This window comes from Vidua macroura, chromosome 4, assembly GCF_024509145.1.
Source record: "Vidua macroura isolate BioBank_ID:100142 chromosome 4, ASM2450914v1, whole genome shotgun sequence".
Taxonomy (NCBI): Eukaryota; Metazoa; Chordata; class Aves; order Passeriformes; family Viduidae; genus Vidua; species Vidua macroura.
This window is the reverse complement of record NC_071574.1, coordinates 48,023,828-48,048,202: the sequence shown is the minus strand read 5'-3', so window position 1 is coordinate 48,048,202 and position 24,375 is coordinate 48,023,828. Positions and strand designations below refer to the sequence as shown.

Below are 24,375 nucleotides of genomic sequence, written 5' to 3'. Positions count from 1 at the left end.
AATATGAAAAACTTCTTTACTGGAACACATTCATGTGTCCTGAGCTCTAGAATGACCCTGCTTGAGCTGGGAGTTTGGACCAGATCAACAACTGTGGTCCCTTCCTACATTATCCATTCTGTGATTCTGTGACAAATCCCCAAGCCCCACTAATTCATTACACCTAAAGGTCTAAGTTTTGTTATGGAAGGCAAAATCACCACAACCTTTAAATGAATATTTAAATGAATGTGCATGTATTTATACACAATGTAGACTCAAAGTATGTTCAGTTCAAACGTCCATCGTACACAGTAGGCCCAACACTATCACCTAGGCCTTGGACCACGGGCACGCCTTGTGTTCTTTAGAGGTTTTGAACGGTTTTGGAAGGTATTCCGGGCCATCCCGTACAACTCCTGTCTGGGACCTGTGATGCCCAAGATACGGGAGGCAAGCCCAGGCCAGGCTCCCTCAGGAGCGAGCCTACCGCAAGAGCCCCTCGGACGGCCCCAAGCGGGGCTGAGTCACAGCCTCCCGCTGCCGGGGCCGCCGCCACGCTCGGCCATGGCACGCCGTGCCGTGCCGTGCCACTCCGAGCCGCGCAGAGAGAAGGCGGCGCGAGTGCCGGCGGTTCCGGCGGCAGAGCCGGGAGGCGGTGACATGGCGGTGGCGGATGTGCGTCCTGCGCCCCGCCCCGGCCCTGCCCCGCCGCCGGCCGCCCGGCCGCGTAGACGGGGCGGCACGGCCGCCTCTCCCCGCGCAGCCGCCGCTCTGCCGGCGGCCGCCATGGAGGATGTGGGCTCGGGCGTGAACGCGGACGCGGAGGTGCGGAAGCTTCAGGAGCTGGTGAAGAAGCTAGAGAAGCAGAATGAACAGCTTCGCAGCCGCCACGGCGCCCTGCCCGCCGCTCCCGCCAGCCCCAAGCGCCTGCCGAGCGCCGGGCCCTCCTCGCCGCCCCCCGCCGCCTCCCCGTCGTCCGACGGCCGCTTTCTCGGCCCCAGGGCCGCCGCCCGACGTTCGCTCCCCGAGGAGCCCGGCGGTGGCGATGGGGGCAGCGGCGGCAATGGCCTCCTGGACGACGCGGCGGTGCTCAGGCCGGAGGAGCTGGAGCGGCTGGCCGGCTGCGATGAGGACGAGACCGGCTGGTGAGGAGGCGGCCGGGGTGGGGATGGGGCGGGTTGGTGAGGAGGCGGGCAGGGCTCCGCATTCCCCTGCCCTCGCCGTGGCTGGGGGGAAGGGGCTCTTCCCAGGCTTGTGCCTGATGTCGGAGGGGGTCTCGGGGCTTTGTGTACGGAGGCAGACTCGCCCTCACGACTGGGTGAGGTGCCTCATGAGCTATGCGAGACGTACCGAAGCCTGCCGGGGAAGGGTGTTTCGCTTTCTGCACACGGCGTTGGAGCTCCCTGGAGGCCGCGGCTCTGCGCTGCCGCCTGGCCGCGGTGGGAGCGTTATTTCGGGGCACTCGGACACCGAGCGGGCTCCAGTGCTGCCGCAGAACCAGCCGTCAGTGTTTTCGGGAGCGCAGGCGGTGGGGAGACGTTGGGACACTTGTGAGAAATTTATAGGGTAGTTCAGAATTAGCCCACAGGTACTGTTAGACTTCAGACATGCATCAGGCATCTTTTATGCCTCGATTTCTTTCAGCTGTAAAGATGGCAAAGGTAACACTTTTTCATCTCATAAACGTGTTGCCCTTAGGTGTTCTAATTTATTGCTAATGATGTAGTAGGATCACAGTTTCCCTTAGGTGGTTCCTCATTATAAATGGACTGCTTACCCTGCTGCTCCAGCAGAAACAGCTGCAGGTGGCTGTTTGCCTTGTCATTATTTCACTTGGATGAGCTTCCACTGAGAATCAAGAAGACCTGCTCTCTCCAAACATCACGCTGTCTCCAGCTGTCGTTTTGAAGTTTCCTATGACAGTTGTTGAGGGGCAGCCTCTGAGCTGCAGGACAGATAGTGGGGAGGAGCACCGTGTCAACATCATGTCAACAGAGGAGTGCAAGGGAAGCATGTACAGGGACAAAAAGTGTAGCGCAGGCAAACTGTCTTGCAGCAGAACTGATTGTGGGTCCATCTACAATCTACAAAGGTCTCTGGGAGCGAACATGGAGACAAATTTACAAAACAAACAAAAATGTCTTTCAGAGTTAGAAACGCCTTTAAAAATGCTGGAATGATTCCATGCATGAGCAATGTTTTAGTTGCTCAGGGAGGAGACAGTGTGTGCACTTCCTTGGCAAAGTCATTTGCCTGACATTCAGCCTGATCCACTGGAGAAGTATGAGAGCATAAGTTTATTCTCATCCAACACTAAATTAACACAAGGCATCATCTCCCAGAAGATGAGTCTGTGCAAGGCAGCTACTCTTTATTTCTCACTTTATGCCTTGTAATCTACAAGGGCCTACAGCCCTTGATGGAAATAGAATCTGGTAAATTTGCACAGCAAGTTTGGAGTGGGATGGCCAAATTTGTAAATGTCATGAATTCTAGTGACAATAGATCTTACTGTTTTGTACATTCATTCTAAATGAATGTGGCATAATGAATCTCTTAGGTGAAAGTGAACGTCCTGACAGAGTGTGTGGTGACCGTGGCGTGTGTTTTTGTTGACACAGTTCTGGACACTCACAGGCAGCTGTATGGTTTGCTGAGCACTGCCCTTGCTGGTGTCAGGTGTTTGGCTGCCAGTTATTGTGGCACTGTCATGTTTCTGTGCAAGTTCTAGCACTCAAAAACCAGCAAAACCTACAGGCAGTCTTTAGCACATCTTCATTCCTTTACTAACATTTTGGCAACTATAATGCTGAAGTGTTTAGCAACTAATGTTCAGTCTCAGGCATGGGACACTGACTGAGACACAAATGCATGAAACAAAAAAAGCAATTGTAAAATTTTGCTAATTGTCATGCATATCACAAAATATGGATATGTAGTTATTAAAAAAAGTGTTTTCCTGCTGTAGTTTAATATGCAATTAATGATAAACATAGTTTGGCTAGATTGATGATTTTTTGTTCCAAAGTGCTTAATAGAAGTGGAAATTAAGCTCTTGGAATTTCTAAACACCTCCTAATTCAACTGTTGAGAAACTAAATAGTCCAACCCCTTTTATTTTCCTATGAAGGTAAGATGCCTTTGTATTTATGCATTTGATTAATGGAGGTTATTGCTCTTAATGAAGTTTGAAATTTACAGAGGGCTGATGGAGCAATCTAAAAGAAACAAGCCTGTGAAGATAGGAGGGGCCGGTGTGAATAAGTGGATTTCCCTTAAACTGTTTCATAAAGATCCTGCTCCTAAGGCCTTGGTTATGCAAGGTCACTCATAAAATAATTTAATCAACTGAAAGAGTGAATGTATTCAATGACATTTAAGTCTCATATGAACTCTTTGAGGTTCAAATGGATTGGATCACCACTGCTTAACCCAAAATCCTGTTTAAAATATGGGATTATACACTGTCAAAATCAAATACCTCTTAGCAGCTGAGGACACCTCTTGTGGAACCAAACTAAATTTAAATCATTGTTTGTTCATAAAAAATTGATTCATTGCCTGTTTTGCTTGTCTACACATAGAAGTTAAGATTTGTCTTTACTTTTGATTTCAAAAAGACCTTGCTGTGGGCAATAATAGGTGGTAAAGGGTGCTGGTTATCGCTGTTCTTTTCTGTTTTGTGTAATACAGACATTCTCATACCCTATTATGAAATTGTCTGCAGTTTTGTCATGGCAGAATAAATATTTTTCTTAACTGTTAAAATTACATTGTTTTACATTTAATGCTCACATGAGATTAGTGGCTGTGAATTTAAGACAGAAGACTTGATACTGTGATTGAAATTGATACCAGAATGTGACATGTTTCTTTAACATTCTTTAAATGTTGTTGAGCAACATTGTAGAGTTGATCAACTTATTTTTAGCTTTTAAAATGCATTTAGATAAGTACACAGAAGAGAAGTGTAAAGTGAAAAAGTAAGGAGAAGGTGCAATTATCAAACAAGCAAAGGAACTTTGACATTGCTGTTTTAATAGCAGCATTAGCTATTAAAACATCCATACAGTATTAGTGAATTTTGGGATTGTTTCTATTCTTGCTTGGTTGTTTTTCTTCTCTGTGATTAGTTAAATCCAGGTTCGCTTCAAGTTTTAAACATTTTTGCATGAGACAATCTTCAAATTATGTGGTAAATTATTAAAAATATTTCAGTGAATTTAGATTGAGTTTCTTTGTCCATATGCTTCTGAATAATGTTTAATGTGCTGAAACTTTCTTCCTGATAAGGTCCTGAAGGTTGCAGATGGGCACATCTGTATTTGCACACTGTACTGAGCTCTGCACAGACTCATGGAGACTTTGCTTTAGGCCTGCTGATTATTTCCTCCAGTTATCAGTGACTTCCATAATCTACTCTGTGGGTGTTCCTATTTAGCTGTTCTTGAACCAGATTGCATCAAATTTAATTTTTTTCAAGTTCAGTCTGAATGTGGTTTTTTTTTTACTAATTAATTGAATAGACAATAGGCAGAAGGGGTGACCGGAGTGGAGAAATCTTCAGAGAAGTGGTGTGCACCTCCTTGCCTGACTTGCTGGGTAAGGTTGGGTGTGGATGTGCAGCACGTTGGAGAAATCTGGATAACAGTGTGCAGGGTGGCTTGCCATGCTGCTTTTAAAAAGAGTTTATTGGGTCTTGAGTTTATTGCAGGATAAGTGTGCACACGTGGGCAATTACTGTAGATTAGTTACTGTGCTGTGAACCCACTGTTACTTCCTTTATGGTAACTTGTTACACGGTCACTCAAGCTAAGCTTTCTGAGAAGTTTTGTTTCAAATGTGAGCAAAGCATGCAGTGCTTTTCTTCAAAATTGACTTGCAGCATGTGCATAAGAGAGTATAGAGCTTGCTGTGTGTTTATTCTGTACATGTAATTGCTCAGCAAACTTCAGAACAGTTGTGTCCTCTGTAAATGACAGTGCTATAAAAACTAGCCTAGCACCCATGTTTTCATATCAGCATAAAGTCTCCTTGGTAGGGTTAAAATAGCTGACAGTTGACTCACCTCATTTACAAACAAAAGGCAGTTATTGTGTATTTAAAACTAAATTATTGGGGGTTTTTACTAACTGAATAGCTAAAAGTAATCGTTTCAGTGGTTTTTAAGACCTCGGTTTGGTTGTGTATCCTGACTAGCTAAAATGGAAGGCACATACTTTTACTATTATACCCGCTCTCATTCAGCAGCTATTTCGAATTTGCACCTGTTTATACTAGTGTCAGTTTCCGTTCTAGCCATCCATTATCGTTACTTGGCCAAGGGCCTGTTTGAGGTGCGTGATTGCCATCTGTAATGACTGTCTTCCGTCTCGTGTTGCTTGGTGTCCCTTGAGCACTAGCATTGGTTTGGAATCCTGGTTTGCCATAGTGAGCTGGTAAAGTATACGGTGACTATTTTAGGATAGAGCTCCACCTGAATGAAATCCCATTGCTGAAATTACATTGTAGCATTTCCTGTTCGACTGTTAAATTTTGTTGTATTAATGTGGTTTAGGCCCCTTGGAAGCCAGACAGATTCTGATCAATTTCTGTTTTGTGGTGTAAGTAGAAGAGAAATTGCTGGTTTTCATTTTGTGGCAGATAAAAAGTCAATTTGATTTAAAGTTTTTGGGGTTTAACCAAATTCAGATAACGTCTTCACAAACTAGGAAGACAATATGAAAAGAAGCATGTAATAAAAGCAAGGGTTATGGAGGTTGCCAGTTTTATCATGAAAAACAACTGGTAACATTAAATAATACTCAGTTTGATTATTGTCCTTCAGATATCCATGTTTGCTGTGAAACAGATATTTGAGGACTGGAGGAAGAATCCTGAGGAAGAACTGTTTCCATTTCTGACCTTTTTTTGTGATAATTATGGCTTTTAAACATGCTTGATATTTAGATATAATGAAAGCTTTGATATGGGTTTCCTTTACTGTCCTAATGATATTAGTGAAATTTAGTACATAATCATGTCTTGTTTAGGCATGATTCACACTTCTGCTACTTGTATTTGTGAGTAGAGCTCTCAAGTATAGTCATTAACAGAATTTTATTTTGGAACACATTTATTAGGACACAGAACTTCTCAACTTTTATCTCTTCAATGTAAATATCAACAATGCTGTATTTGAGCATATATGCACTAACAAATTTCTTATGAAAAGCTTCTCAAATAGTGGACAGTTGTACAATTTGTGTGATAGTTCTAGGGGAGCTACATGATGGTGGTTTTGATGGCCCATTTCCCTTCCCATTCTCCGTTTTCCGACACAAACATGTTCTTTTGGATGAGGAAATGAACAATGGCAGTAATTTCCAGCAACTAGCCCGGGCACAGCTAACTATCTTTAATTGCTGGGCACAGAGAGATAGTTGTGTTCCAAATTGAACTTTGCAACCTCTTGGATATTCTTAATTCGACTTAAAAATCGCATTATGTAACTGAGATGTGCCACTGTAACATGAACGTTAATGAGCCTGTCAAAGCCTTTTTCTAGTTTTCATATCCTAGAGTTTATATTCATAGACTGGAGTTTGCTGTAGTTCTTTCAAAACTAGAAGTATTCTGTGAAGTAGAGCTGAAAACTAATAATTGCAGGCTAAGCAATGTGTATCTCAGTCAGCCACAGCTGTAGCATGGGAATTGTGTGGGGTGGGGAGAAGGAAGGGAAATCCGTGGGCCACATAAATGCAGGGATGTCACTTAATTTTTTGATTGATTTGTCTTTCAACCAGAGATGCTTTTCAGATCTTTACCTGTCCATTCAAAATCCTCTTAAATTTTAACATGCTTAAGCCACTTCAGATAGGGTTTCCTGGAACTTTTAAATTGTCTTAAAATAGCTTAGATTGACACTGTTGTGTTCTAAATGATCTGTTTCCAATACTGTCCAGTATTATTGTCTCCTGATTTATATATTTTCAGTAGCTTTTCGCTGTGAAATTTCCTTCTTGGTTTTTAGGGGTGTTTCTTACTGATTTGTCCTTGGATTTCAGCTTTTTCTCCTTATCATGTCTTCAGGTTTTTAATCTTGCTTTTGCATGCATTTTGTGTGCTTCCATTTAATTTCCTTTATTGTACCTTCCAGTTTTTGCTTAAAGCTAATGTAGCTAAAATAAATGAGCTCTAACTTCAGATTCCTTCCACTTGCCATCTTCTTTCTAATTCAGATTTGTGACTTCATGTTCATCTGCATGTTTTCCCTCACTCTTTATTGAGCAGTGGAAGGATTTTGATGCAAAAAGACACTTCCTTTTTTTCCCAGTTAGAGTTTTGGCTTCTTGTTTCATGCCTCTTGTATTTTAATGCACTCGGAGGTGTTCCTCAGGTGAGGTAATCTGTACACAGATATTCCACTCCTACTGCAGTGGTGTGTCCTCTTTCTTCAAAGCCTTTTCTGACTCATCTGTGTCCCAGTGCAGCATGCTGCAGCTTGCCCCATGTGGCTGACACCATATATGCTTGTAGTCTCAGCAGTCTTCCTGCAGAAGCTCTGCCCTTTTCTGTGCTGCCTCTTCCTGGAACTAATCAGCAGAGCCCCCTGGCTGCTTTCAGCCTCAGGTTGGTGCTGCTGTGGTGTGGTTGACTAGTAAGAGGCAAAGGAAGGAAATATTAATGGCTGCAGCAGAGTCATAGTGTCTGGTCTCCTCAGTGTTGTTTCAAAGTAGATCAAAGCACCTTTTAATATACCGTTTGTTCTGCTTTACCTTATGTCACTGAGTTGTAAAGTCTTTACTCTGTTGTGGAGATATTGGAGTATATGTTTCTGTGTTTACATTTGTAGTATGGGTGGCAACTGTAAGTTGTCAGCTTCTTCAGTCGTTTTTAACTTCCTGTTTTGAGAGAGTTGATTTACAGTGGTTAAAGATGTATGAAGTTATTCTGGTAATCTTCTTTCTTGAAGTTGTTGTACTGCCAATCAGTGCTGTTGTGTTGCTGCAGAATGCATTGACACGTACAAATGGGATCTCTTCTGGAAGGTTCTTCAGCTAAAGAGGACCTATATAATTTGGGTCAAACAGTTTGACAAAGAACACCACTTAGCTGTGTGAAGTTACTTGTATGTGCTTCATGTGTCTGTTCTTTTTCTGATGTTGGGAAAAGGGGAAGAGGTAATAGAGGTGTCACTCTGATTCTTAGCCTTGCCCCTGGTCCTTTTGGTTTGTAAAATCCACGTTAGGCAAAGCAAGTAAAATTAAGTCAGTCTCAAGACTTGAGATTGGCTGTTCTTTGTCAGGTAGAATATGAAGATCACTGCTTTACAGTGAGACTTTATAATTGCATGATGTGCAAGAAACTGTCCTGAAAGAGCTGTTTTGTCACTGCATCAGTGTACATGTGTGTGTTGTAGTGGAGTTGCATGAAATATGTGTGTTGTCATGTTCTGTCTTTCCTTGAAGTTATGAAACAAAGGTTGATAAAGGAAAACAGTTGACTGGGAAGAGGTGGGGGGAATATGCAATATATATTTGGTTAGAAAGGGAGGTAGAAAAGAGGGAGGGAGCTGTGTGAGCCTGGATTACTTCAGTAAATAAACTGCATGTGAAACAAATGGAACAATTGGGAATTCCTGAAAAGAATATGTCAAAGCTTAAAATATCAGAGTTTTGATTAGAACAATCTTGGAGGTTTGTTGAAGGTACCCCTTTTGTGTCTTTCTCAAAGAGGACACTTTAATTTCTTGTCTTTTATACTGGCTACTACTGTAAACTGAATGTGTGTGGAACTTCTCCAACACAGCAAGGCATGTCAGCTATCCAGAGAACCAGGAGTGAGTCTGTCCTGTCCTGGGCAAAAGCTGGCCTTGTTGCCTTTGATGCTTCTTTGTATTATGTAAACATACCTTAGGACAGAAAGGAGTACAGGCAAGTACTAAAAAGACAGTAAATTCAAAATGTTAAGAGAGATAGTAAATGTTAAACTTTACTTTTAATGGTATGGACATGTCATAAAAATTGCAGAAAGTGGTGTCATTGTTTACACAACTGTGAAAATGGAGTGACTCTTATGCTTTTCAAGGATCTTCAGGGCTATAAATACATGAAGGGCTTTTAGCTTTTCTTTTGGGCTGAGTGCCCAATTGTAGGCATTTCTACAAAAGTAGTTTTGACAGACAGCATGATATTGGCCAAAGCATAAACCCCTTGAACTACAGCAAGTGGCAGTGACTATTTGGATTGTTATGAACAGCTTCATTTTTATTTTAAAACCTGGCAGCTAATAAATATTTTCTTGCCTGGATCTGCAAGCATAGCTTGCTAATTTCAGTGTTAGAGGGAAGAGTGTTGTGGAGCTTGCTCTGAATAAAGATCAGTGTTTTGGGTGAGTGGTGGTTTTATAAACATAAGCTTTTGTAAGAAGTTAATTTAATGGTAGTAATTACAAAAAAATCTCTAAAAGCTATTATAACACAAACAGTTCAAGTTCTAGAATTACAGAGGAGAGATGAGATAATCTTGTAGAGAGAAAGTTGTGGGAAATAACTTCTGTGTTGCTAATGTCATTAGCATAAAGAGAAGAACTTTTGCTGTGTATTTTGTACAGAAGCATGTCTGATTAGCCTGTCAGATGTTCCTATGTGACGCTGTGTGGCATACAGTCATTCACTTGGGATATGAAGTCTGTCATTACTCTAGAAGAAATGCTTGTTTGGCTGATTCTACACATGCATAATCTCTAGTTAAGAGTTATGTCTTGCAATTCACTTTTGTCTTTTGCTGAACCACATTTCCAAGTTTGGTTCTAGTCCAAAGTAAGGCTTAAAGTTCCCTATTTTGACTGTGTGATTGGTTATGACTTTTCCTTTGATCTGTCTCTTGAGGGAGGAGAAGTTTTCAGCTAAATTTCTGGAGTTATTAAACTGGATTACTGTTTTCTTCAGTCATGGAATGTTGATGTTTAAAAAAAAATGAATGGAAATGCTGACAGACAAAAGCTTAAGTATATCTGGCAAAACAATATGATCTCATTGTTTCTCTCTACTCTCCTGTGTGTGTTATTTCTTTTTCCTTGTTGCTAATGCTTGTATACCTCCTTAGGACAGAGATAGTTCCTTTGTTCTGTGTTCAAAGAGAATGAAAATACAGGTGCTAGGATAGAAATAATAAATAAAAATAAATTATTTATTGTTCAAGTCTACTGAAACAGTAGTTGTGTTGTATGTGTTTAGCACTGCTTCTTGGCTATTAAGATGTTTATTGCTTCCTTTGCTTAGGAAAACAAGAGTTCTTTATTGCATAGTGTTTCATTTCTTTCAATCTGAAATCTGAAAAGATTAATCCTCATGTGTACGTTTATGTGACAGTGAAATTGTCTGTATACATAATGTGTCTGAAGTCCTTGGTAGCCATATGTTATCACTGTTATGCTTTATCCAAAATAGTTAATTTTAGGGTCAAATCTGTGCTTTCTTTATATTTTGGGATTGTACTATAGTGTAGGTAGAGTATAAAACCAGAAATAGCATACTCTGTGGTATTCTGTTGCATGTCTGATCTTATGCTCATTTTGTCTGTCCTCATAAATTATTTTTTCTCTCTCTTTTCCAGGTTATATACATCTCCAAAGAAGAAACTGAATCCAGTGCAAAAAAGTGTCAGTCCATTAGTTTGGTGCAGACAGGTATTGGATTACCCAAGTCCTGATGTTGAATGTGCTAAGAAGTCACTGATCCACAAGCTGGAACAAACAATGTCAGGTGAGTTTCTGCACACTGAAACCACTGGGTTGTATGTATTTATTCTGAAACAGCATCAAAATTAGCTAATGGTTGTGAGATAAAACATCTATCAATTACTTGTGTCTAAAGCTTTCATTATGGTTTACAAAGTCATTAATTCTACTTATTTTCTGGATCATATGAATGAAATGAAAGAAGGCATTAGATCATGAGTCATGATTTCAGAGTTTTGTAATACCTGCATAGTTTGGTCTGATGTTTTGTCCCGTAGTTTGGTCCTGGATGTTTTCAGGAAAAGGCAATGTTTTTAACTCAAAAGTTTTCTCATCTTTTTTTTAAACAGAAGCCTGTATTAAGGTATCATAATTGTTAGATGCTTGTCAGTATGTTAGCATGAAGCTTGATTTTCTGCTAGATAACCTATTTTACTTCATCTAAAGAAATGGAGGTTTAAGTTTTTCAATACTTTGGGGAGATGATAATGATTTCTTTTCCCCCCATCCCCAGTAACTTAAGATCTAGTTACAGTCAGATTTTAAAAAAATCCAGAGTTTATGATTCTTCCTTAATGCTAATTAGTTGGATATATTCAAAACTGAAGAGTGTTTGGCCCTGTGAAAATGAAAGCCTGCATTCTCCATCCTTCTATTACCAGACTTTTTTATGTCAAACCAGCAGCAAAATGCTGAAGGTCTGATTAGAATTCTCTGTCCATCTGGTTCCTTGCTTTGTTTTGTTTCTTCGTTGGAGCCTATTTTTTTTAAATTATTGTGAGACAACTTACTTTTCTTGCTATTCGTAGTTATTCTCCTCCTGTTCCATCTTTTTGTACTCTGCTACTGATACATGTTAAACTGTTATCTTCAGGAATTAGCAGAATAGTTTGACTTGAGCTAAGAGTGTATGAACACACAGTTCCAGGAATGGTTCCAACAGCCACCTCCTGTCTATAGTTATATGTAAACTTTGTGCTGAGTTTATTTGACTGTAACTTCTTTCTTGTCCTTGTATTGTTTTCTGGAGCAATATAGCCTTTATTCTGGTTTGTACTGAATCTGTTCTTAGTAAAATTTAAATACATTATTTATTCTTATAGAAATTGTGAGCACAGTGGTGGAAGTGCCTTCAGTGTGAGTCACCTTCAGTCTTTCCCTTTTTCTTGTACTTTTTTATGCTGCCTGAACAAATGTCTATTGAAAATTCACCTGAGCAGTTAACATGATATATGACTAGATACAGGCAAAGACAGATTCTGAACAACAAAAAGCACTCACATCACAGAGATTTATGAATGATGATACATGTTTGGGAATCTGAATACTACTGAGTATTTATGAATGGATAGCAGTTGATTGACATAATTCTGTTTGTGGTTTAACTTCTTTCAGGACTGAGTAGAAGTCTTCCAGAAGTACCACTAATTCTGTTACCCACAGGGTATCTTTAAAAATTCATAGCTGAAGCAGAATGGCAAGAAACTTCTCTATGAAATGAATATATTTGAAAGTTTTAACATTCAAACTATGTGTTTAGGTAACTTCACCTTTTTTTTTGTTTTCCTCTAGACCTGCGAATCTGCTTCTGGCAGTAATACTTGCAAGAATACCACAATTCATTTAGAGTATTAATTGGTGGAAATACTAATGGTAGAAAAGATGGGAACGTGCTGGTTGGAGCAGATTCATGTGAACATGAATTTTCAACAACACATAAAATTGTCTTTTAGAGCAACCAGCCTACTTTACAGAATAAGGGTAGCAGGGAGAAGACAAGTAGTGTTTCTTGTAACTTTGTGTGTTTTTCCTATTCTGCACTTCAGGAGTATCGTGTAACTTGGATTTTGCATAGTACTTGTACCTCATGGACCCATCACTTACCTGTTACTAGCTACTGGTTCAGTTCATAGATTCTGGTTCCAGTCTCCATGGATAAGGCTTTTCACACTTCTATAACTTTTTCCTGAATCCTTGCTGATGCTTCTTTTGCATTGACTCTTTTTACATTGTTAGTTCCTGTTGTCTTTCTAATCTTATATTCGTCTTTCTAATCTTATATTTTTCCTCTTTTTCATTCTCAAATGCTCTCTTGTATTTCACCTTCTCTTCTTCTGTGGTATTTTTCATTGCATGACAATAAAGGAGGGAAGAAGAGCTCTCAGGTCCATGCTACTGTTAGCAGTTACTGATGCACAATCCCTTGCTTGTCAGCAGTCAGGTTTACAATTGCAGAGCAAGTAATTCTCAGTGTTGGAAGTGTGTTCAGACTAGAGGGGACTTTAGGTATATTCTGCACTCAGATTTTCCTATTTTCTACAACAAAAGAGAAATTCATTACCATTTCAGCAAAATCATAACTAAAAGGAGTTAGATGCTGCATACGGTTTCTGAATGTTATAAAAGAAAATTTACGTTAAAATAAACTTGTTGATTATCAACCCTCCCTTCTGGTGTTTTGAAAGCTAATGCATAATCTTTTGTAAGCTAGTGTTTAATATTAGGATCATTTTAATGCTAAAATGATTATCTGTCTTGCTAATTTTGTCTTACACTCCTAATAAAAACCATATCTCTATTTGTAAAAATAGCAGTGTCTTCCTGAGTTACAGAAATCCCTGTTGGAAAACCTTCAGGAATTCTGGTCCAGAAAATGGCTTTGAATCCAGATTTTTTTTTTGTCTGGGAAAATGTACTGTGCTGATGAAGGTTCACATTAGCTAGGATGAAAACTACTGCGTGTATCAAGTTTCACCACATACTGGAGCAAACTTTTTACATGTAGCAAAGTCATGCTAAGTTTCATCCAAAAAAATCTGTGTATGATCAAATACGTTGTATCATTATGGATGTAGACAAAGAGCCTTTTTTGAAGACCATATAGTAGTAGAATTGTTTTCTAATTTGTGGTCAGTATTTTAAAATACTTGTCTGTGTAATAAATACAAAAGAAAGAACTGTTGTGCAGACTTACATTTTAGGGATTTTTAATGACCTTTTTTGGCAAGAGATGAAAAGTAATTTTTTTTTGTGTGCGTGAGAACAAAGGCTCAATTGGAATAGATGCTTTGGAGTTCCTTTGTGAATGCTAGAAGTTGATATCAAAGGCCTCATCATAGTCACCCAGAATAGAGTGACTTGTAATTACTGGTTATGTTTACTGAGCTTTGTAATCAAATGGAGGCTTTCCCTTCTGACACTTAAAATAAACTGAACATACCTCATGAATACTTGCTAGAATTTAGTGAATTCACAACTTGCTGAAATTAACGCATATTGTTTAAGACTTGCAGTGAAAGCTGGAATATAAACCTTTCACCCTTCATCTATAACTGTCTTTTCATTCTAACTAAAACACTTCTGGTTTAGAAAGGATCTTTACATGAGATGCAATTTTAGGAATTTACTGCAAAGTCAGCTTTAATTTCTGGTGCTTTTGCCTCTGTGCTGTATTCTGCCATTGGCTAGGTTGGATGTTCCTTTTTTGGGGGGGCACTCTTAAAAACTGATTGAGGCAGTCAGTTAAAATACTCCTGATATTTTTAAACTTAAATCTAATTTAGTAGGTCAGATAATAGTGCAGCCCCACCAATGTTTGCACTGGACAACTGAAGATGTAGTGACCAAGAGCAAAGGGGAGAAGCTGAAGCTTTGCTAGGCTTGGCCGCTGAAAGCAACATTTCATGCAACTGTAGTCTGTTTTGGCTTCTAATGTCAAAGCAACAATGATTTTTAATAAGGATTTTTGGGCTTATTTCCTGTCTTTTTTCTATCCACTGCTATCAGTAGCCTTATTCTTACTGCACTCATTGAAGCCCCTTTTCACTGAGAGAAATGTCACACAATATTTTTTAAAAGCTTACTTTCAGCAGCTGGATGAGCTGCAACTAAATGTAATCTGGATTTACATAACATCAAGTTGGCATTTCTAGCTTTTTCATCTTAACATGTTGCAATTTAATTTGTCCTTATATACATTTCTGCATTAATATACTTCCAGCAGTGAAGGAACTGATTTGTAGCAAAAGTGTCTTAAATATCTTTTGGATCCCACTACCCCTGTAGCTGAAATTTCATTTTCTGTTATATTTTAAATGTAAACTTTTGAACAAAATAGTCAAGTAATAAACAAATAATATACCCAACAACCAGCGGAATTTCAGTATCATACTGTTCACTACTGTTAATATTCACCAGTGTTTAAAATTCATCTGAAAGTACTTCAACATTGAAACATTTACAATAAATGACGGAGGAAAGTACCCAATTTAGTTCTTATATTGTGTATGAGGTTGAAGCCTGTGGTCAAAAAGTCCCAAGTCATTAGAACAGAAAGTTAACAGTAGAAAATAATCAATTTGCTTTATTCTGGTAGGTTCATGGTACGCACAGATCTATACAGAAGCATTTGCCTTACTTAATGTTTTTTTTCATTTTAGCATATGCTTAGGGAGATTCTGTAGGTGATGCTGCTTAGTTGTGTGGTGCTGTCTTGAGGTTACTGCTGAAGTATTGTGTGATTCAGACAGGTCTGACAGCTCTGAGAACGTGACTTTGTGCCGTGCTCTGGTTTGTATGTAGTTATGTATAGGGTGTATGTTAGTGTCACTGAGCTACTGCTGCCTTCCTGCTTCCCATCACCTACACTGGACATCTCAAAGACATCAGCTATAGTGATCTTAGATCTGACTTCTAAAAGGAAACTATAACTTGTCACTGTCTTGTCTTGCCCTCTTTTCACATTATGGTTATATCTAGGAGTGAAGAAAGCAGTGGAAAAACTTTCTGGTGACTGAAGTTTTCTACTTGAATTGCATAGTAATTAAATCACACTGAAGACACAGTATAGTATTGTATTTGGTTTTCCTCGATTCACTCAGTATAATTCATCACTTTTCGCCTCTTTCCTGCAGCTCTCAAGAGACAGAGTTTGTACAGCAGCCCTTTCAGTGCGGTCAGTTACACGAGCTCCTACAGTCCAAATACTGGTAGCCCCTACAGCAGTGGCTTCAACTCTCCCTCCTCAACACCAGTGAAATCTGCTTTAGTGAAACAGCTCATACCTCCTGGTACCTCAGGTAAGTCACCGTGTTCCTGGTCTTTTCCTTTCTTCCTCCTCTTCCTTCACAAATATGCTCAGATAGAGAACATTTGTATTGAACTAGAGTAAGAAAGACTCAAGAACTTTCCAGCGTTTTGTAGGATGTGTGAATCATACAGTTTTAAGCATTTTAGGAAGGGCTTTTTTTACATACTTTCTGGCATGAGAAATACATAAAATGTTTTCTTCGGGTGTCCGTGTCCCAAAAATTACTGATGTATGTGATTAGCAGTTAGACCAAAACACCAGAGTTCATTCTGTGGAGTTCCAAGTGGCTTCTGGAACTGAGCCTGTAATTGACAGGGGTGTAAGTTCCATGGTAGGTGTTCAAAGGTTAGGGATTGGTAGTTGTGAAGTCTTTTCAACTATCCTATTGTTTACCAACTGAAACATTTGGTATGCAGTGTATCCATCAATACCTTTGAGATGTGAACAATATAATATAAGGAAGAAGCATGCATTCCAGTTAAGCATTCCATGAGACTTTGTAGCCATCAGTGTAAACATTAACTTCTGGTTATGTTTTCTACTTTTATTCTGCACTGTAGACACTTTTCTTTGCATGAAAAAAATTGGTGCCTGGAACAAATCTCTACTCTGAAGTCAGACTGTTGGCTTATTGCATATCATTTAAGTTAGCTTACAGGAAAGATGAAAAAACATTGCATTGACAATCCAGCTATCACTAGTTCACTGTGGACTTCTACAGAAGCTTGCACTACATGAGAGCCATTACCCAGTTTTTGGTTTAATCTGGGTAGCGCGGTGCTACAGTGACATGTCTGCCTGGGGGACAGAGATGTAACATGCAATGGGAGGGCAGAAGGCAGTGAACAGGGAGAGTTTTTCCTTGTTATAGTTTCCATGTTACAGTTTAGCAAAGGTGTGTATGTGCAACAGGTAATATCGTCAGATAAAGTATATTTTAAGCATTCCAAACTGAATCAATAGTCACTGGATCAGCAAAACATTGTTCAGAAAGATCCAGTCAAACTTATTTCTTACAAGGTAGTATACAGAGGTGAGAATGAAAGCACAGATGGAACCAGGTATTCACTTGCTCTTTTTGTAGAGCTGTCCAAACTTCATAGCTATGTAAACTTCATAACGTGCTATGATAGACCAAATTATTTGCCACTAGTTTGTTTTGAGACTATTGCAATGATTTTATAGAGTTGCCCATTTTTAGAAGGTAATGGCTGACATCTGCTTTTGTAAGTAACATTTTCAGCCTAGGTTTGCAGTAAAATAATCAAATGTTTCAAATGGTTTGTCAGATCAATGTCTCAGTAGCAATTTCTTCAGACTGGTGGTTTTTATTAGGAAAGGAAATGCAGCTTGCTTTTTTTTTTTTCTTTTTAGTAACAACAATTCCTGTTAACTTTATTTTCTTTCCATAGGTCATCTTAAAATTTCAGGAGACAGAAATCCTCCACTAAGTCCACAGTCTTCTCTGGACAGTGAATTAAGTGCATCGGAGATGGATGAAGACTCTATTGGGTCTAATTACAAGTTAAATGATGTCACAGATGTGCAAATTTTAGCACGAATGCAGGAAGAAAGTAAGTGGGGTTTTTTTCCTGAAATCAAAGTAGAGCTGTTGCGTTGGGTTTTTTTTAATAACTGCAGTAGCACTTGTTTAGTAAGCATGGAAAAGCAGTATAATTTCTACTGTGGATGTACAAATGTAATTTGCCCAAGAAAGCTGGTTAAGGACTTCAGCCTCCAGGCTAAGGAAAGGAATTTGCTGTGCAGAAGTTTTCTTTAGGAACAATGGACAAGACAATGCTGGAGAGTTTGAAATTTTAAGGTAGAGTATTTGCTAAAAGGGTGATTGTTAGAATGGGCTACTACCTGCCACCATTCTTTTCAGGAGATTGGTGCCTTCCTGATGTAATCCAGTCTTGTTCACATCAATGCTTAAACCATAATTTAAATCAGAGAAATGTGAAGTCAATATGTTAAGAAAAGTGCCTATATAGATGTCTGTCTTTAATTATAGCTTTAGTTGAGACTTTTTGTCCCTCTGAATTTGCAGAAAGTGGTAATGATTTTGGTTGTCTAACTAGGTGGTCTCCAGACTATTTTATTGTGTATCCTTATCAGTGAAAAAAACCAAAATCAAATGCCAATATATGTACTTTTTAATAAATTATAGACATGTATTACTCTAATGCATAACATACACAAAATTACACAAATATACACAAAACTATAATTTAAAAAAGTATGAGACAAAGACACGATAAATGCTGGTTTTAAGATACTAGTTATTCAGAATTTTCTTGCTGTATGCCAGTGGATTGGTTTGCTTATCCCCAGGGTATGTGCACCACACTTCAGAGACTACTGATCTAACACCTCCAGTTTTTCTAGGAGTAGCTTATTGTCTTGCTTTTTTGGTTAGATTCACTAACACATTGCAAGAGACATTTCATTGTGGCTGCTATAATTGTTATAGGATGTTACTTGATACCAAAATTATGAGGTAACCTGTGTTGCTAGTTGCAGCCTGGGAGAGGAGATGAACAGATACATACACAGCAGACCTATACTGATGATTGCTTTACTAGGAAAAGGAATGAGCTCACCTAATTGAAGTCATTATTAGCTGGTAAATAACTTTTTGGTACTAATCAGAATTTATTTAATGCCTCCAATAACAGGAGTTAAGGTGAGCCAAATTTGAGAGCTGTGCAGATATCTGTGTGCACTGTCTCTAGTTTGAACCATTTGTGGGCTGGAAGCAAGTAAACAACATTCTTGTTGTTGCCAGGCCTGCGGCAAGAGTATGCAGCCACAGCTTCTCGGCGTAGTTCTGGCTCCTCTTGCAATTCCACCCGGCGAGGCACGTTCAGCGACCAGGAGCTTGATGCACAGAGCTTAGAAGATGAAGAAGATGGCACACATCACACAGTGCACCCTGCTGTTAGCAGGTTCTCACCGTCACCTCGCAGTTCTCCCTGGCCTTCACCAAAACAGTCTCCAAGAAATTCACCTCGCTCCCGGTCACCTGCTCGAAGCATAGAGTACAGTAGAGTGTCACCACAGCCTATGATTAGCCGTTTACAGCAACCTCGTCTTTCACTTCAAGGCCATCCTACAGACTTGCAAACTAGTAATGTCAAAAGTGAAGGTAAAAAACTGTTTGAAATTCATTACATGAGCAGTTGTGTTGTTTCTGTAAAGGAGTTTTGTCAGTGTGTAGTCCTAAAACTATCTGCCTGTGTAACATTGTGGTTTAATCTCTGAATTGCTGAGGAAAACGCAGAGCAAGCAAAGCTGAAGTTCTGCTGGGGCACCCTTACAGTCAGATGAGTTGATAGACTTATATTTATTTTAGATGTTATCCAGTCAATGAGTATAATTGAATTTCATAGTGACCAAGGTCTATATTTGGCAGGCAAATGCACTAAAATAAAGCAGGGAAACTCATTTACTAGTAGAGTTAGGCATTGCAGATGACAGAACAAAATGCAGAGGAAAGTAACTCTGGTCAGACGAGAGTAACGAGGTGATTTATGCACGCCTATAGCCTGTGAGGCAGCTGAATGTTTTCTTCTGGTTGCGCAGGACTCTGAAAATTTTCAATCATAAACATAGTCTTCAAAATATTAGTACTTAACTCGTGCATTTGTTGGAGATTTTAGATACCTCAAATCTGTGAAAAGTGCTGTGTAATAAATAAAATTTGGAGTAAATTCAATGCAGTTATACTATATTGGCATGGAACAAAATAATATAATCCTGATACAACTTTTCTTCTTGAATGTACTTTTTCCTAGTAGCAATCTAGCAGAAACTCCTTTTACTGGGATGAAATTTTGTAAGCATATTCCCATTTCAACAAACATAGTTTTTATCCATCAAGTAAGATTTTAAATTTAGAAAGAATATCCATTTAGATATTAAGATTTCCTTTACTAGTAATAGTGGCTTGGGAAAATTTTAGGTATCTAGGAAAATGTGCAACACAAAGCAATTATAATTCAGTTACAATTATATTGTAACTTAATTGAGATTGATTTCTTAAAATGAAAGTCTTAATCCGTGCTAAATGACCTGCAATAAAAATATCCTAAGAGAGGTATGGTAGCAAAAGCTAGTATCTCACATACCAGAGGGATCAAAATAGAGTGTGTGATCATGCGTTTCTGAAACACTTCCAAGGAGTTATCCGGCAGTGGTTTTTGTGCAGTTGAGTGTTGCTTGGATATTCAGAGTTGATACAGCAGCAGCCAAAAAAAGTTGATCAGGTTTTCTCTTTTGTTTTTTTTTTTATATAATTTGTCTAGAATGGTTGGAGGGAAATTTGGTTGACAGGGTTCAACAATGTACCGAGTGCAGTGCAAAGGAATGCAAACTGCTAAGTGAAGAAAAGTACACTTGTTGGAATATTCAGCCAATGAAGACTTAGTTTTGTTTTCACCTTTAGTGCTTGTGCATGGTTAACCTACTTTTTCCCTGCATCCCTCTGCAGAATCAGGTTGGCCACTCATCCTGTCAAGGCATCTTCAGTCTTCTATCCAAAGTATGTCATCAACCCAGCTCTGCATGGGTTGGAGATACACAGAATGTCATTAGACTTGAGAAGTACTGAATGGCATCTTTTCCTATTCTGTGAACAGTGGTACAAATATTAGAAAGCCCCTGAAGTATCAGCATTAGCTGAGTAGATAAGTCAAGTCATATGTGAAAGATGAAGCATAACTGGACACTTCAATAATTTTTAATGCTGTGTATGAAGAGGTCCTTTCCAAGTGGGTGTCTGTTATTTGTTGTATAATGGACTGATACAGGACAAGGCAGTCTCAAAAATTTACTCAAACATCTATGTTGTTTTTACACTTCAAGCAAGCATTTTGTTACAAATAACTTTCTAGGTAAATAATTTGAAAACTGTACAAAACTGCAAATTAGGTTTGTCTGTTCAGCTTTGATAATAGTACAATAAAACCCAGAGAATCACAATCCAGATATGTTTCAATTTCAAAACACAATGCGCTTGACTTTTTTCACCATAAGTGAAAAATGTACATTCTTTTTTAGATACATAAATATTTTAATGTGATAGTTTTGAGAAGAAGTAATGTAACAAAATACACTTTTAAATTGTATTAAAGTGTAGTTTTATATGGCTAACATTTTGTGTCACTTACATTTGGGGTTCAGCTACGGGTTCACAACCTGACCTTTGTCCAGCATCAGACTACACGCTGTGGTATCTTTGTATTATTTCATACAGAAAAACTAAGGCGTAGTCTTCCAAACTTGTCCAGGACATCTAACATCCAAGCTGAGTCTGTGAAAAACAGCAGAAGTGACTCAAACTTCCAAGTGCCAAATGGAGGAATACCTCGCATTCAACCTCAAGCCTCAGCCAGTAAGTACCTTTAGTACTACTTCAGTGTAAATTTCAGAATTAAGCGATGGTATTCGGCTGTCTTCCGAGGTCTCAGGGCAAAGCAAAACATTGCATGCCACACTGGAGATGCTAATCTTCATTTTTAATCAGACTTTTGTGAATCTGTTTTAATGGTATACAAAATACTCAAAAAAGTCTGGTTTCTTATTAAGGTTTCATTCATAGTTTCCTAAAAGTATATGTAGGAGTAATATGAAGAATTATAAATACAGTATTTGGGCATGTCTGAAACTGTTTTCTTTATAGGCTCTGAAAAAGCACCTAGATGATGTTTATTGCTTTTTTTAAACTAGTATTTCAGTTTAGCCCTTTAAGTTAACCCATGTCTGCAGTAGTTCTACAGTTTCCTTCCTTTTTTTTTTTTTTTTTTTTTTTTTTTTTTTTTTTTTTTGGCACATGGGTTATATATTCAGTTGGCAATCTTATTTACTGTAAGTGTCAGTTACTTCCTAAAAAAGGTTTGGATGAACCTGTGTCTCATAAAACATATTAGCCCATTGCTGGACTCCTGCTTTCCTAGTTTCTTCAAAAGTTAACTGCTGATATGAAAATGCTGCTATTCTCATAAATCTTTTGAAAATGGTGACCTTAAAGAAGCCAAAGCAAATCAAAATTAAATATTCGGTGTTTCTTTCTATGTCAGTATTGCCAGTTCCTGTTGTTTAAATATTTCCTGACCATTTCTTTTAAAGCAAGTTTCTGAATTTAATAACCTTGTGTGACATTTTCAAGGGAAGAACACATGATGAATATTTTTACGTGTAGAGCTTTGAACTGTAAAAATTCTGTGATAAAGGTTCATCAGTAATCTAAATATTTGACAGGAAATGTAAAAATGTTTGTGAATTTAACTAGGAGTATTTTACCTATAGAACAGTGAAGGCATAGTGGCATACCTAGTTGGTTGTCTTAAAACTTTCAAAACAAAGTGTTAAAGCTACCAAGTATAGTTAAATACAGATTAAGGAATAGAGATCAAGCCAAAGACTCCAAGATTTCTGTCTTTGTACAGACTCGGAGCAGATGTAAGGATTGTGTGGACAGTCAGTTCCAGGTGTGTGATACTGTAGTAGATAGAAATTAGTGTTACATTACCATTGTTCATGCAGCATTCTTGCACCTTGGCCCTCTTCTTCCACCTTCTGCAGACACTCAGAAGGTGGGATTTCCAGCTGAAAGGATGTTTGTGTAGTTCAAATGTACGACTGTTACCTGTTAGGCAGCCTTATCACAGTATAAAGCACTCGGAGCAGTTGGACAGCTGGTCTACAGCTGGTCTACAGCTGTGCTATTTCAGTGACAGGAAGAATTATCAAAATGAGCTGAAAGAAAAGTAATGAAAAAATATTTTTAGTAAAAATACTGATTTTATTTGGTGCTTTAGAATTGAGTGAACTGGGACGGGAGGAGCATAGAGAGCAACTTAGCTAGAAGGCTATTTCCAGAATTAAAAGTATATTCATGGTTAAATTTTCTGGAAAGATCAGACAACAGAAGTCTCAGTGTTCAACATTTAGTCAATTATTTCATTGCAGGAGCCAAAGTGGTCTAATTGTGTTTATATTTCTTTTTTTCAACTTGTGGATGCATTAAGAATTACTAGGTAAATTTGCTTTTCTTTCATAGACAATTTCCCCAAATGTGAACCACTCTAGACCAACTTACATTTAAATGTAAGTTAAATATCATTAATAAAGGCCAGATTTCTAGCTTTTACAGTTTCCCTGCTCTTACAGATGTTTGTCAGAGTCTTGCTATTGACAATCGTAAAACGGTTTGTGTGTGAAGTCAATGAGTAAGTATCTTTGCTTAGTCTGGATTAAAAAAATTTCTGCAAAACTGTACATTGTATAAAGATTTCCAGAATTGTGTCCTTTTTATTGTATATTTTTTGTTTTATTGGTTTTATATTTTGTCACTTTGCACAAAGCACTGTTAAATCGCAGCAAATTTTTGTTTTCCCTTGGCAATGATTTCTGGGTCTTGGGATTTGAAGCTTCCTCATACACCTGCTAGTTTTGCATGAGCTTACCTTTGCGAGGATGCTGGCTTGCCACCTGAGGTCACTACTTTGCTCCTTGTCAAAGATTTGCCGTTCATAATTTACTTGCACATTTGCTGTGGCTGCAGTACTGAACTTGCTATGGTTGCTGGCATTCAAAAATGAGCTAGGAATCCAGTAAGTTTCTGAAATGACAATTCCTCTTACAGTTTTATAGCCAAATTGTATTTGCTTGCTTACAGAAGAGAGGGAGGACACATATGATGTGTTTAGAGGTACAACTGTAAACATGAAAACATTGGCATTTTAACTTTTAGCTGCAATGTGGTGAACAATCCAAATTAGTTTTGAAGAGACATTGAATTAAAAAACAATTGTAACAATTTGAATCTTAATTTACATCTGATTCTCCATGCCATTCTGCAGAAAGTACTTTTTTTTAAATATGAAAGCTAGTAAATATTTCACCTTAAAATATATGGTAATGTGTGTGTTCCCCAAGGAATAGGTATTGTCTAAAATGTTAGTGATGAGAAATCTCTGTGTTTGGGTCCTATACCACATAGACTATACAAAACTCTAGAAATTGTAGGGTGACTTCCATGTAGGAGCTACCTGCTTTTGGATTCTGTGTGATGCTTTTGTACTTAGTGGCACTATGAGCACATGGATGCTTTTAAGAAGAGCTAAATACAAAACTTTCTCGAAAAGCTGTAGATTCTTCAAACTGTCAGTAAAGTGACTGGTCTGCTTGCCAAGATCCAACTGCTTGGCCTGTTCAGAGTAAAAGCAGGAAGAGTAAGTTTTGAAGAAACCAAGTAGTCCAGTTCTGTTGATCAGAAGTAAATGTAACTACACGTGTTCAGCGGGCAGCAGTTGTGACAGGGAATGTCACAGCACACAGAGCACCTCAAGAGCAGCAAGTGGTGTGGATAAACATGCACTGGGCGCTTATCTCAAACTGCATGTTTGCTCAGCATTGCTCAAATTGTATGCCTAAGCTCTGTTCAGTGTTTCAGTGCACAGAAATGTTTTGCTATTGAGTGTCTATTTCCTGGAGTCTCCATTGAGAAGGAAGGAATTTGATATATGCACATTTAAAATCCTTTCCATATCATCCCATCTCTCCGGCTTGCAAGAAGT

General features: G+C 38.7%; 1 protein-coding gene and 1 long non-coding RNA gene across 3 annotated transcripts in view; one reads left to right on the top strand and one right to left on the bottom strand.

The window, feature by feature from the left end:
• Window positions 1-451: 451 nt before the first annotated feature.
• SLAIN2 (SLAIN motif family member 2) overlaps window positions 452-24,375 on the top strand; it is a 34,832-nt gene continuing 10,908 nt past the window's right edge. For both annotated transcript variants that reach the window (XM_053976893.1, XM_053976892.1), the window contains exons 1-6: window positions 452-1,127; window positions 10,581-10,729; window positions 15,618-15,782; window positions 17,206-17,367; window positions 18,582-18,941; window positions 21,051-21,188. In XM_053976893.1, coding sequence (XP_053832868.1) covers window positions 547-1,127; window positions 10,581-10,729; window positions 15,618-15,782; window positions 17,206-17,367; window positions 18,582-18,941; window positions 21,051-21,188 — 1,555 coding nt within the window. In that variant the 5' untranslated portion in view covers window positions 452-546. The remainder of the gene's footprint in view (window positions 1,128-10,580; window positions 10,730-15,617; window positions 15,783-17,205; window positions 17,368-18,581; window positions 18,942-21,050; window positions 21,189-24,375) is intronic.
• LOC128806976 (uncharacterized) lies at window positions 18,744-21,057 on the bottom strand. The gene is made up of 3 exons (XR_008436996.1): window positions 20,965-21,057; window positions 20,263-20,355; window positions 18,744-18,818 (listed from the first exon to the last, which is right to left on the bottom strand). It is a non-coding gene; the product is annotated as an uncharacterized LOC128806976 (long non-coding RNA).